Raw genomic sequence first — 13251 nt, 5'->3', positions numbered from 1 at the left:
TTCTTGCTTTTCAGTTTTCTCATTGAAACCCAGCAAGATATGTGATGCGAGAGTAGCCTTTCTCTTTAAACTCTATCGGAAAATAAATTAATAAACACACTTGTAAAAATATGGCAGACTTCAAAATGCAGTTAAAAGATAAAAAACTCTTTGATTAGAAATAAATAAAATATAAAAATGTCACATTTATTTTACATATACTTTACAAAAACAAACAAAAATAACCCAAAAGAGTGCAATGAAGAAATAAAATAAAAACATATGAAAATAAATAAGATCTAATATTTGACTGCATTGCTTTTAATCCACAGAGTCTATCATAGTTCTTCTCTCCTTTTTATGTCAGCTGGGGGGGGGGGTGGGGATTAGTGCAATGTTGCAATCGTAAATGCAGTAGGGCCACCCGCGCGCCTCCGCAGCACAGGGGCCCCTTCCAGATCCGGCTGTGTTCCTGCTGTTTGCAATTTCTGTTGCCCCGCAGCGCTGTGGTCCTACACATGGATGCCCTTCACTGCCTGTTTGATACTTTCCAGCAGAGCTTTGCATTCTGGGGAAGAGTCCCGTTCCAGATTGCTGTACATGTCTGTCAGTGTATTTACATATGCTTCAAAATTCTGCTCGCTGATAGGTCCCTAAATGAAGACAAAACACATTGAACGAATCAGAGTGATTGAGGCTGGGACAAAAGGAGGACCGAGTAACACAAAGGGTAGCAATGGCCCCAGAGTCTGAGAGGGAAGGGAAGGGTGCCCGTGGCTGCACGGAGGGTGTCGGGATTCACCTGTTCCGTCTTTACTCCGTTAATGGGCTTGATGTGATGGACTGTCCGGAATTTTGTGCTCAGCTTGGAGCCACACGAGGTGGATGTGTAGCTACTGGGCTGGGCCCCTCGAAGCTGCACAACTTCCCTCCAGACGCAGCCTCAGCAACTGCACACGCTCGGCACAGCCCAGACTCCCTGTTTGCAGAAGGTGAACGTCCGAGGGGCTGCGGAGGAATGCTTTGCGGGAACCAGGTGGTTCCTGTGGCAGCACTGGGCTGGGATTGAGGGCTAAGATCGGAGCAAGTTGCTCACAGACCGGGTGGAAATTGTTCCTTTTTCATCCTCAGACGCTTTTTTGTCCATTTTCCCCTCGATGCATTGCGACATCATTGTAATGTACTTTTTATTTTTCTGTTTCTTTTCTAGGTAGCATTTCAGATTCGCAAAGTCAGGATCTGCTTGTGCCTTATCCTTTTTGTGTGTTTTGGTAGCTCCTTTGCCTAATGGGGTGCTTCACACAGTGGTCACTTGATACATGTAAGTCACACGCGTGCCTGAAGGGACATGGATGACACAGGGGGAATGCCACTAACTGCCTCCTGGTGCCTCCATTTCCCCACATTTTTGAAAATGTGTGACACGTGCTTCACTTGCTTCACAAAATGCTTGGAAGAAAGGACTTTTAAAAGGTCTAAATACGGGGCGCCTGGGTGGCTCAGTTCGTTAAGCATCCTACTTGGGCTCGGGTCATGACCTCACGGTCCGTGAGTTGGAGCCCCGCGTCGGGCTCTGTACTGACAGCTCGGAGCCTGGAGCCTGCTTTGGATTCTGTGTCTCGCTCTCTCTCTGCCCCTCCCCTGCTCTTGCTCTGTCTCTCTCTCTCTCTCAAAAATAAAGCATTTAAGAAGGTCTAAATACTATAAAGGATGTTATTGTTATCGCTGCTATTTAGAAAGCAGGCTTGCTAAATCTGACGGTTATTTTGTTGTGCTGAGCAAAATGTTGATTGGTTGATTTGTATGTAATTTATTGTCAGGTTCGCTAACATACAATGTGCAGTGCGCTCTTGGCATCGGAAGTGCATTCCCGTGACTCATCGCTTCCATACAACCCCCAGCGCTCCTCCCAACAAGTGCCCTCCTCGATGCCCGCCACCCATTTTCCCCACGCCCCGCCACCCCCCGCCCCCTTCCACCCCCTTCCACCCTCAGTTTGTTCTGTGTATTTAAACGTCTCTTACGGTTTGCCTCCCTCTCTGTAACCGGTTCTTTTTTCCTTCCCTTTCCCCATGGTCTCCTGTTAAGTTTCCCAACTGCCACATGTGGGTGAAAACACATGACGTCTGTCTTTCTGTGACTGCCTTATTTCAGCAAAGTGCTGATTTAAATCATGAATGTCATCTGACGACGGTTTCCTGTTTGCCCTGTGTGTCGTGTGTTTCTTGGAGAGTCTGTAACCCAACTACGACCCTGGCGGCAAGGTGAGTAAAGGCCACACGGTAAAGCCGGGTTCGCCTGGCTCCTGAACCTTGACCAAATTACACGAACTCTCTGAACTTTGATTTCCTCAGCTACGGAATGCGAATGCCGAGGCTCAGGCTTTGGTGTCTGCGTGTGTGAACGTGTAGTGTAATCAGCCCTAAATCTCACCACTAGAATGCCTTGTAGACAGCTGTATGGGGTACATGGTCCCTTGTATGGTAGTGGTTATTTTTATGACATTTGTGAAGGAAGAACTACTAATGAATACAAATTTCAAGTAGGAATTACACAAACGTTCATAAGTAGTATCCTAATAATATCCAATAATTTACCTTGATATTGGCCATAAAGTAATAATTTATTTTCCTTTGTGTTCTCTATTATTACATTATCGATTTTCTTTTTTTATTGTCAAGAGACACATTTGGAATTGAGTCGGATGAGGGCTCCATGCTGGAAAGTGGGGTAAATTGAAGGATTTATTGCTTTCAGGAAACCCAGTCATCTTTTGTCAGTAAACTGCTGCTTCTTTAAATCATTCTGTATAAAAAATTTGCAGCTTTAAAAAACTTGTTCTAAAAATGCACGCATTAATGAAGTGAAAAGCGTTCAACAATGCAGCCTCTCTTCCAAATGTGTGTTTTATTTATGAAAATGTGATAGAAACCCGTTATCTCTGCATTTTAAATAGCTGCCAAAACTCAAACACGTTTCGGTCTTGAAAGGATGTCTTGCTCCCTTTTTTATTCCATGGGAGAACTGAAGTATGCTCTTCATGCTTGGCAGGAAAAAACCCCACCAAGTTAAAAAACTTTTTTTTTTTTTTTTTAAATGGTTCTTGAGTTGGGTGGCTGGCTTAAGCTTTCCATTTGGAAACAAACTTTTAGTGAGGGGGCTCTGGCCTCCGACATTCATCTCACATCGTAAAGCGAGATTTGAATCAGCCGCCAACTCTAAAGGACTCGGGCGAGATCCACCACGCTCGGCCTTACTGTAACTTGTGCGTATCGCCACGGTCCCCGGCGGGCAGGTCGTCGCCGGGCAGCGGCCGTGGCCGGCAGCCCGGCGGCGACCTTGCTTGCGGAGGTGCTGCCTCGGACTTACCATCTGTGGGAGCTGGATGTCCGCGAGGCTGGAGATGAGAGCTTGGCTCAGGCCAGCCAGCTCCTTGAGCAGGCTTTCGTTGTTCTGCTCTATGAGCTTGTTCTCCTCCTCTATGGTCTTTAGGTTGCTCTCCATCGAGGTGATCTGCAACGGAAAGGACCTGGGGTAGGAGCGGCTGATCTGGGGGAGCGCGAAAGGCTTGTCTCCCCGGGGGAAGGGCACCTGCTCACCCTCACTGCCAGGGAGCGCGTGCCCCCCAGCTTCTCCTCACCAAACCGCAACCCATGCGATCACTCTAAGTCTTGGGATCACGTCGCCAAGTTTACATCTCTAGCCCGGACTTCTCCCGTGAGTCGCCATTTCCGCCTCTCCACGTGGCCGGACGGTGGCCGTCTCCAGCTCAGCAGGTGCAAGAGGGAGCCTTCGCGGCTTCCCCCAATCCCGCTCCACACGCAGTCCTCGCCTACCCCAACGGTAGCAACTTGAACCTCGCTCAGACCTTCGAGGTGTCCCTGAAGGCTCTCTTTCTCTCTCACTGCACACCCACTGGGCTCCTCCTTCGCAGTCTCCAAGATGGACACCGTCCCCACCTGCACTGCCGGCCCCTGGGTCCACCCCCTGGAGTGACCGTGGATGCCTTCTCGCAGGTGGCCCTGCACCTGGCTTGGCCCCATGCAATCTCTTCTTGGCTCGTCTTCAACAGTTACCAATACCAGTCTCTTCAAATGTAAGCCCGAAAATAGATCAAATATGATGGATATATTGATTGATACTGGCTCAAAACCCCGTAATGGTTCTGCATTAAAGCCAAAATTAAAACCAATGGTTCTGGGGCACTTGGGTGGCTCGGTCGGTTAAGCGTCCGACTTCGGCTCAGGTCATGATCTCACGGTCTGTGAGTTCGAGCCCCACATGGGGCTCTGTGCTGACAGCTCAGGGCCTGGAGCCCGCTTCGGATTCTGTGTCTCCCTCTCTCTCTGACCCTCCCCCATTCATGCTCTGTCTCTCTCTGTCTCAAAAATAAACATTAAAATAATAATAATAATGATGATAATAAAAACCCAATGGTTCTGCAATAAAAACCAAGCTCTTTAAACGGGCCTAGGATGCTCCATGGGTGATCTCTCTTGGGATCCCCGCCTCGATCACTCACCTCCACATGCTCCCCTCTGCTATTTCTCAGAACTCTGGGCCTTCTCAGGATTTAGGGTTTTTGCACTTGTGGTTTTTACGGTTTGAAATGCTCTGCCCCCATACCTGTTTGACGACCCTCCTCAGCTTCTCAAGTCTTTGTCAACACATTTCCTTCTTCCCAGGCCCAGGTTAAAATCTGGCCACCTCTCCCTGTCCCCTTGTCTCACACAATGTAATTTGTCATGTACGATTTTTTTATCCTGTATCTCCCCCCTTCTAGACTTTAAGCTCGTTGAGGGCAGAGGTCTTGCTTGCTTCACGAATGGTTCCCAAGAGGAGTCCCCATGATTTGTAAACCAATGCGTCAAGCTCTTTTGTATACCTGCTAGCTTTTAAAGGAAGATTATAAAACTGGTCACGGTGGCTTAGGAAACCAAGTTCTGTTCGAAGCCACAGTGAGTGAGGACTTCTGAGAGTCAGTAACCAGAAAGGCCCTAAAACCCCATGTTTCAGGAGAAGACAGAAGGGGGGAAGAAACTTCTGCCCAGGCTTTGTCTCATTATTCTCATCCCTCTGCCTTGCTGCAATATGGTCATTATTCGTGTTTAAAAAAAAAAAAAAAATACTGGACTGAACTTTTAATTTCCATTTGGATACATTTAGTCAGGGGGTGGTGCAGACATAACACAGGAGATTACAGAACTGAGAAACTGCTTGGGTTTTTTCAGTAAACACCCTGTCCAGGAAAATCTCCAGAAAGACCTGTTTCTAACAAACACACGTTCAGAGGTGTTCCAGGAAAAGTAAATGGAAAAGTTGCTCTGTTTTATTTGAGTTTTGAATAAAACTAAGTCTTCTTGTATCTTTTTGTGATAATTTTTCTAAATCACCATGTGTTCTGCGGGACTCTAACTACAGGACGATCGGCTTTGCTTCTAAATCCTTTAATGCACCCAAGACAAACGCACGAGTAGCTTTGCCTCCAGCTACCAAACCAGTGGTGGCCCGGGGTGACCGACCTACCTACCCAAGCTTTGCAATATGGTGTCACCGAGGCACGCTCAGTGTATTCATAATAAGGTAACGGTTTGTCTTTCATCACAGGGTTTAACTGTTCAGTGTTTTGCCCCCACTAATGGTCGTGGTCACTTTAAAGACAACGAATAGCTTTCTGTCGTTTTGTTGTTTTTACCTGCGTCTGGAGTTTCATCATATCTGCTTCAATTTTAAGGTTGGATTCATTCAGTTCTTTTATTTCTTCATCCAGGTGCCGAATTTCTTCATCACTCTCTATACCTACAAAGAGTCAGACCCTCTTGAGTGCAAACGGAAATGTGAGACAATGAGAATACAAGTCATTTTATGTTTCGTTTGTGGTTTGCTAAGTGAGAATTAGACGTTAATTTGACATGCTGAATTTTTACCTTGACCCATATCCAAGATTCTAAAAGAGTGGGTTCCAGAGTTACAAGATGGGATTTCTTTGTGAGACGAGGGAGTAGAAAAGAGCTTTTTCTACTTTTCTACATTTCTACATTCTGCCCTGGGGTTCCTACCCTGGAAAAGAGTCCCTTGTCCCCTGAAGGTGAGCCTCCCATGCTCTGCGCCCCAGCAACTCCATTCCCAGGTCCACACCCGAGACAAACGGCCGCCTGTGTGCGATGGGAGGTGGGCATGAGACGTACGCGGCACATTCACAAAAGCCCAACCTGGCAACACATGGCACGCCCACCAAAAACAACGCGAACAACGCTTACCAATATAATGTTAAAATGAACCCGTAAGCCCTGAAGCTTTCCACAAAGCAGGAAAAACCAGGTGGCCGTTTTGTGGGCACGTACTGCCTTATTGTAAGGAATTAAGTGCCTGAATCAAAACGGGCCAAGCGGGCACCAATGAAGGGAGTACTTCACGAGATCGATCTAACACTGGGCTCCGAGATTCAGTAAAGAAGAAAAGCGAACCGACAGCTAAGATCCCGGCAGTTGAGGACCTCGATCGTTTTGAATATGAGTCAACCGTGTGACACGGCTCCTAAGAAAAAATACACAATTCCCCAGGACCACACTAATGGTTCTGTAACATCCAGGATACGGGACTCAGGATTTATTCTGAACTGGCTGGCTGCACCTGAAGAATTCCGAGCACCGAGCTCAACTGGTTGCTACCCTAGACAGGATCTTCTTCAGACAACTGGGTCTGAAATACTTGATTTGGATGACAGCAGGAAGCGCAGATTCCCAATTAAACATGTTACGAGGGCTCTAAGCACTTGGCGTTTTTCTGATTTCGGCAGACGAAAACTTCTATTGCTATATTTCTTTGTCAAATGGTTTTTCCTTTCTGTCTCTGTGGAATAAAATTCCACTTCAGAAAATGGCATTTTCTTACATAGTATCTGGGGAGGCAGACCCTAAATCTGATAAAAGATGAAGACCTGGGAAGGAAACACAGGCGGTGCTTTGAGAACCCTCACTGGGGAAGGCTCTTTTAATCTGAGCCTTTACTACTACAAACAAGGCAGGCCCATGAAAAGCTTGGGACCCGGGTGGGATGAGCATCCCGGGGGACGGAGTAGAAGGCACAGAGGCCTGGGGTGGGAAGGCAATGAATGGGAAGGTCTGCTCCCTGGACTGTGAGAAGGCCCCCGTGAATGAACACACGGTGAGTGACGAAAGCAGGCCACCTCACAAAGAGCTTGGGCTTATTCTCGGGCAGTGGAAACCCGTGAAGAGTCTTAAGCAGGGGAGTTGATGCGATCGGGTTGGCTTTTCAAAAGCATAGCTCAGTCCTGAGTAGAGGATGCGGTGAAAGGGAGCCGGTAGAAACCAGGAGACTGGTTAGGAGATTATCCCTGGGGTCCTGGCTCGTCGGATGGCCCTTTGCCCCATGGCAGTGGAAGCAGGGCTGACAGAAGTGCACTCAAATAAAACTTGCAGGTAGGATTTGCAACACTTGTGACGGATGGAAGAAAGGGGATGAGTGAACGGAGTCCTCGAGGAAGACCATCTGTTTCTGCTCAAGCAGCTGGCGACTAGTGGCATCCCTGGGATGAGGAAGGCTAGCGGAATGGCAGCTTCCAGAGGGAAAACCAAGGGTTTAATTTTGGCTGTTAAGTCATGGATGCTTGCGAGAAGACTCTGACGGCCCCGATTCTCGGTACTGAGATCTAGTTAGGATTGCGTTCCCCTGGCATCCAATGAGAGTGAGAACGCTCACGTCTCTTGACCACGATGGGGCCATTTAGAAGATGCCTCGTAACAAAAGGTACCTGGACACCTATGGGAAAGGTATGATTTGGAGATGAGATCTCACAAAAGGGTAATAGCATAAATTCTCCATAATTCCATAAATCCTCATGCAATTAATGAATACATGAACTAATGTTTTCATTACGACTTCTGGGATTGGGGGAGAGATTTTATTTTATTTTGGGGGAGGAGGCATTTCAGCCAATCTTTTTGTAATTTTTTCCCCGTGAATACATGACTTTACTTACTTGTACTGATCTATTTGTCTGCCCCCCTCCTCTCCGTACCTACGGTCTTTAAGAGCCTCCACCACTGAGTGGAGCTGGGAGGCTGCAGCAGATGAACTTCACACCTGCACTTGCCAGTGTGAACTCACTGGATCCTCTTAAGGATCCCGTGAAGCAGGTGTGCTTATTACTCATTTTAAGGATGGGAAAACCAGGGCATGAAGAGGTTAAGTAGGAAGCGGTAGAGCTGGGATTCAGCACACAAGCTCTCCTGTTCGACAATATGTTTTCTCAACCATTATAATGCTACCTTTAGCATAGATACTTCATCTGTTTTGAAAGTATCCATAAAATGTGTGCACTGATGTTCTCTGACAGATACACACACAACGGAATGTAGAGTAGAAGTAGGGCCCTGGGGTAGGCCAACTATGTATTGTTAACCAAGGAAGCCATATAAACTTTCCAAGGAGTATTCTGCTGAACTATTCAGTGGCCCTGTTTCTTTAAAGGGTGTACCTGTTTAAAAGCAAAGGAAGATGCTTTCTTTGGGTTAAATCTGTGCCTAATATACATAACTAGGGATGACCTAATTTATAACGATATTTTATATTCTGTAAAAATTTATAAGGGATGCATATACGCGTATACAGCAGACATACTCAACTTGTAAGGGGCTTTAAGTAGTTAGAGCTCTATCCAGAAAAGAATGATGTATAACAATATTTAGAACATGATACTCTGCCACACGGAAAGACCTAGAAAGGTCTACTAAGTATAAGAACGTATACGTAGGTCAACCATCATAACTTTTACTTGTCCCACAAAGAATAGAAGGGCAAGCATTTGTTCATGTACAGACATTGTAATTTTACTATCAAGGACTAGTCATGGTTTAAAAAATTAGGGTGGCAATTTAATTATGGCAAGGGCAGAGAACTAAAGACCAATTCTTCTAAAGTGAATGTAAGTGCTTTTGGTGTAGAGCTTCCATGTTTTAACTAGTTTGTCGGTAAAATGCTCCCAACGTGTCCTGCAACTAACCAATTTGCCTGAATGGTCTGTACCCAGTTTAACTTCGTATAGCCCACCAGGAGGCTGACAGTCATATGCACTCTTGAGTTTACTGCAATTTGACTTTCTTCTTAGGACCTAGAGAGTGTTGGGTTACATCCCCTTTGTAAGTCATCCAGGGAACCACGGCTGTGTCCAAGCTTCAAGGCAGGGGGCCAGGGGACTAGGGGACGATGCCCCACTGTTATAGAGGACCTCAAATGAACTTATGTCCTCCCTGACCCTGACTTGAACCAGGTGGGGTTTTCTTCACACACAAGTCACTGTGGGTTCTCAGGCTTCCGATGAGCATCAGCCCCTGGCTCCTTAGATTGTGAGGCTGTGCCGTTTCCAATGTCCTGGCCCGTTTGGAATAGAGGCAGATCAGACACTTGTCAATGTTTTCTAGCCATCTTGCTGCTGCTCCGTGTCCTTTGAAAGTTCGGCTGAAGATGCTCAATTTATAAAGCACCCTTCGAAGGACGTGTGTGCAGTCCAGCTGCCCCCAGGGTTCTGTGACCGTCTACCAGGGGGTTTGGGCAGCCCAGCAGAGCCGTGTGCCCCGCACGGCTTCGCTGTAAGTTGCCGTAGTGCCAACAGCTGGGCGTCTTGTTCATTCTTTATCAGGAGCAGCCTGAGACTTCTGTGACTTCCGTTACCTTTACTGCTCAAGGTGTTGCTGGGTTCTTATAATGAAGATTCATGGGAAATGTTTTCTTCACGCACTCAGTTCCTGAGAAACTCTTTGCTCCGAATTTACTTACTGACGGTGTGGTTCTCACAGCGATTATATTCTCCTTTTGCTTTGGCTTCTGAAAAGCCGGAAGTCAAATCCGAGATCCCTTCTGACCCACTGCAAAGTGCCTTGCTTCACACGTTCCTTCCCGGATCCTCAGGCTTGGCCCACCTGGCTTCCTTATCTTTGATCTCCTTTTGTCTCATTTTTTTTTTTTTTTGAATTACTTTCTAAGTAGCTTTTTTTTTTTTTAATGTAGCATCGCACTCCCTTTCATTTACATATTGTTTGAAATAAGGTGACACGTGAATAAATAAATATTAAACTGTGCCAGTTTCACAGAGAATGTGCTAAGAGGCCACTGAGAAGTGAGGAGTATTTCTAAAGAACAAGGAAGACACCTGGAGAAAGCACTTCCGCTGAGCATCTAAATGTGGGCCAGAATGGCGAGCGCAGCCCCTAACCCCCAGCGTGTCTATTCCTCCCCCAACCCCCTTCGCCTCTTAGCGGTGGCTGCGGGAGGAAGAGCAGGTCCCCAAGGGGCCACTTGAAATAACGCATCTGATGGCAGATGAAAGCCTTAGAGGGAAGTAGGAAGCTCAAAAGTGTTGCCCTCCTTTGGATATTGCGCATCTTCGTTCTAAAAACACACAAGTTAAGAAGATAGAGCAATGCTTTCGAAGAAGTAAAGTAACAACGGTTGCCCCGTTCCAGTCATGTGCCAAAGACACCATCAAATAAATCTCCAACGCAAACACGATTGCTTTGCCATGGTTTCCGGATGCTTTAGAATGATGTTCTAAGGAAACAACACGTGCCTGAGATAACAGTGATGAGAAATCTTGGGGCAAGCGCTCAAGAATCAAAGGGAAATTGAAGGATCCAAAGACAGAGCTCAGAAACTGCATCTATTAACTTTGATGAGGCGTTGACACTAGGGAAATACAGATACAGATTTGGATATAAATTTAAATCATCCAGACTCATCATAAAAATATCATTCTGAGTACGGAACAAAATTTGAGGATTCAAAGATAAATGCCAAAAACTGTATTTCTTGAAACTTAATAGAAGACTTATACCGGGAACGCGCGCACGTGTGCGCATACACACACACACACACACACACACACACTAGTGCAAAAGCTGTCGTTTTGAGCACTGGGAAACAAAAGTTCACCCAGTGTTTCCTAATCCCTTGAATAGCATTGCTTGATTTTCCGTTGGAGATCCTTACTAAGAAGGAAGGGAAAAAACCCAAGAAATTGTGTTTTAGACGAAGTTATGGCTTTAGTTCAAATTCAAGGAAAGCTTCCTTCTTGTATATTAAAATCGCACTTCCCACTTAGAGAATCCTTTGGCACGAGAACACTTTGGGGAGCCGGCTGAGACCTTGGTGGGGACGGCGGCCTTCAGCTCTGTGCTCTTACCGCCTGTCGCTTTGAGTTTGATGGTCATCAGTTCTTCTGAGACCTTGCCCTTTTTGATGGCTTGTGCATTTAGAGGACATCCAGATAAGCTGTGAACATGGAAATTATACCAATGTGTGAAATACATATTATTTCTCCCTTTTCACATGCATTGCGTCTTACAAAAATTAAAATTTTGTATTCCCACTTACTGTCTTTGCCTGCCAAGTAATTACATTATAATCTGCAGTCTCTTTGTAGAAATAACATGTAACATCTATGAAAACGAAAGCAAAGGCCCTCAAATAATGTAATAGTGCTTTGTGTTTTTGTTCTTTAAATCAAAACACAAATAGCTACTGCTGATACTATCATTTAATTAATTTTGTTAAAGTTACTATTCTGCATTCATATAAGTGCCTTGTTTTGTAGTGGTCCCTTTATTTTCCATAAATGTAAGACTGTACATATGTGCTACAAATAAGAATTGTTCCAAATTAGTCAAAATTCCATGAATAATACAGCAGAATCTAGTTCCTCCTGTTTCTTATATACTGTAGTCTGATATTTACAGAATGGCTTGAATTAATACACACCCAAAATGATAAAAATAAACAGGTGTAGCGCATACCATTTGGGCATGGGACTGTTTCTAATTTATCCTCTAGCTTTTAAAACGTTAATTGTCATTTAAAAAAATCTCTACTCCGAAAGGAGACTAAAAGGAAGCACTGTAAATATATTCAGATGCGCTCCCTGTGGGCAGTGTCTATTCCTGCAGTGGGGTTTACCCTTTTTCCTTAATAGCTACACCCTTCCGCTATGCTTCTTTTCTTTAATGTCACCCGTTTTATTTAAATTGCACCAAAATGATCATGACAATGTTGAACAAAACTTGTGTCTTATAGTACGTGATGAGACAGTTTTGTTCTTTTAAGCAACCATTAATTCTGTTGCAACTTTGCTATATTTTTAGAGACAGGATTTTTAAGCACCATTAAAAATGGTCACAAATCAGCCACTTCAAATATTTTTTCCCCACAGACATTTGGTTACAATTCGTATATGAAACAATCATTTTCGATCTGAACATCAGGACACTTGGCAGAATGAAAAAAAAATATTTCTGAAGCAAAGCCCCTTATAAATGTTTGCTAAATGAACATATTTTTAAATGAATGACTTCTAAGTCATTCTATATGGAGATTATGTGAAATATAAAAATAATAGGTATATAATATTACATATAAAAAGAAGGCCATGTGGTTTGCCAAAATTTGCTACGTTATGAAATATTTAGCACCGGAAAAGAAAATAATGAAAAAGCACAAACAGAACCGTGAACTGGGTTTTCCTTATTTTGTAAGCTTCTCACTGTAAAGTGTGGCCTATAAGCTTCATTATCTTTATTTTTTATGCAAAGTGAGCACAAGTCTGTCTTATTTTATGTCACATAGTGTGTTCTCAGAAAACTGTCATGAACAAGATTAATATTTAGCTGGTAAGGTGGATTTTGAAAGTGACCTGTAAGTCCACTTGTAGTGGAACAGCGATGGCTTTTAAGAGCTCAGGAACATTCTCTGGCCCTGTCCTCTAAACAACCTGCTCTGTTTCTACCGCAGGGCAACACACGTCCAGTTGTAACAGTGGTGAGGAGAGTTGGTGACGCGTCCACAGCTGTGTGACTTAGAACTAAAGCGTACGGGAAGTTATGAAAGTGAGGATACGATTTCAAAATACCACTTGATATTTTGTATTTTCCAACGTAGTTATATCTTCCAGGGGGTGAAACAAATCTTAAATGTAAAACAATGGGATAGGAAAATACGATCAACGGTTGTCTTCCCATTTGAGGATGAACACGTCCTTCACGGGGTTTCCACCTGCTGCGTAGGTGGAGGCTGGCTGGGGTGTTACCATCACGGTCTGGGCTCCGAGTTGCAAAGGCAGGAGAAAAGGCAGGTCACAATGGTTTTGACCCAGTTTATAAATCTACCACTTATCAGCGCGATGTTAAACTATATCTTCATCTGCCTTGTTAAAGTCAAACAGCAGATGACACGATTTACGTGGACATCACTGTGTATATTAAA

At 44.8% G+C, this 13251-nt stretch overlaps 1 protein-coding gene and 1 long non-coding RNA gene across 2 annotated transcripts in view; one reads left to right on the top strand and one right to left on the bottom strand.

The window, feature by feature from the left end:
- Positions 1–363: 363 nt before the first annotated feature.
- Positions 364–13251, bottom strand: part of ST18 (ST18 C2H2C-type zinc finger transcription factor) — a 66860-nt gene continuing 53972 nt past the window's right edge. The window contains exons 15-18 of the mRNA XM_049633717.1: positions 11180–11268; positions 5675–5778; positions 3349–3492; positions 364–632 (exon numbers count right to left, since the gene is read on the bottom strand). Of these exons, the coding sequence (XP_049489674.1) occupies positions 492–632; positions 3349–3492; positions 5675–5778; positions 11180–11268 (478 nt within the window). The 3' untranslated portion in view covers positions 364–491. The remainder of the gene's footprint in view (positions 633–3348; positions 3493–5674; positions 5779–11179; positions 11269–13251) is intronic.
- Positions 1969–7294, top strand: LOC125924888 (uncharacterized). The gene is made up of 3 exons (XR_007458615.1): positions 1969–2243; positions 3472–4075; positions 5401–7294. It is a non-coding gene; the product is annotated as an uncharacterized LOC125924888 (long non-coding RNA).

The sequence above is a fragment of the Panthera uncia genome, chromosome F2 (genome assembly GCF_023721935.1).
Source record: "Panthera uncia isolate 11264 chromosome F2, Puncia_PCG_1.0, whole genome shotgun sequence".
NCBI lineage: Eukaryota > Metazoa > Chordata > Mammalia > Carnivora > Felidae > Panthera > Panthera uncia.
This window is presented reverse-complemented; position numbering and strand designations above follow the sequence as displayed.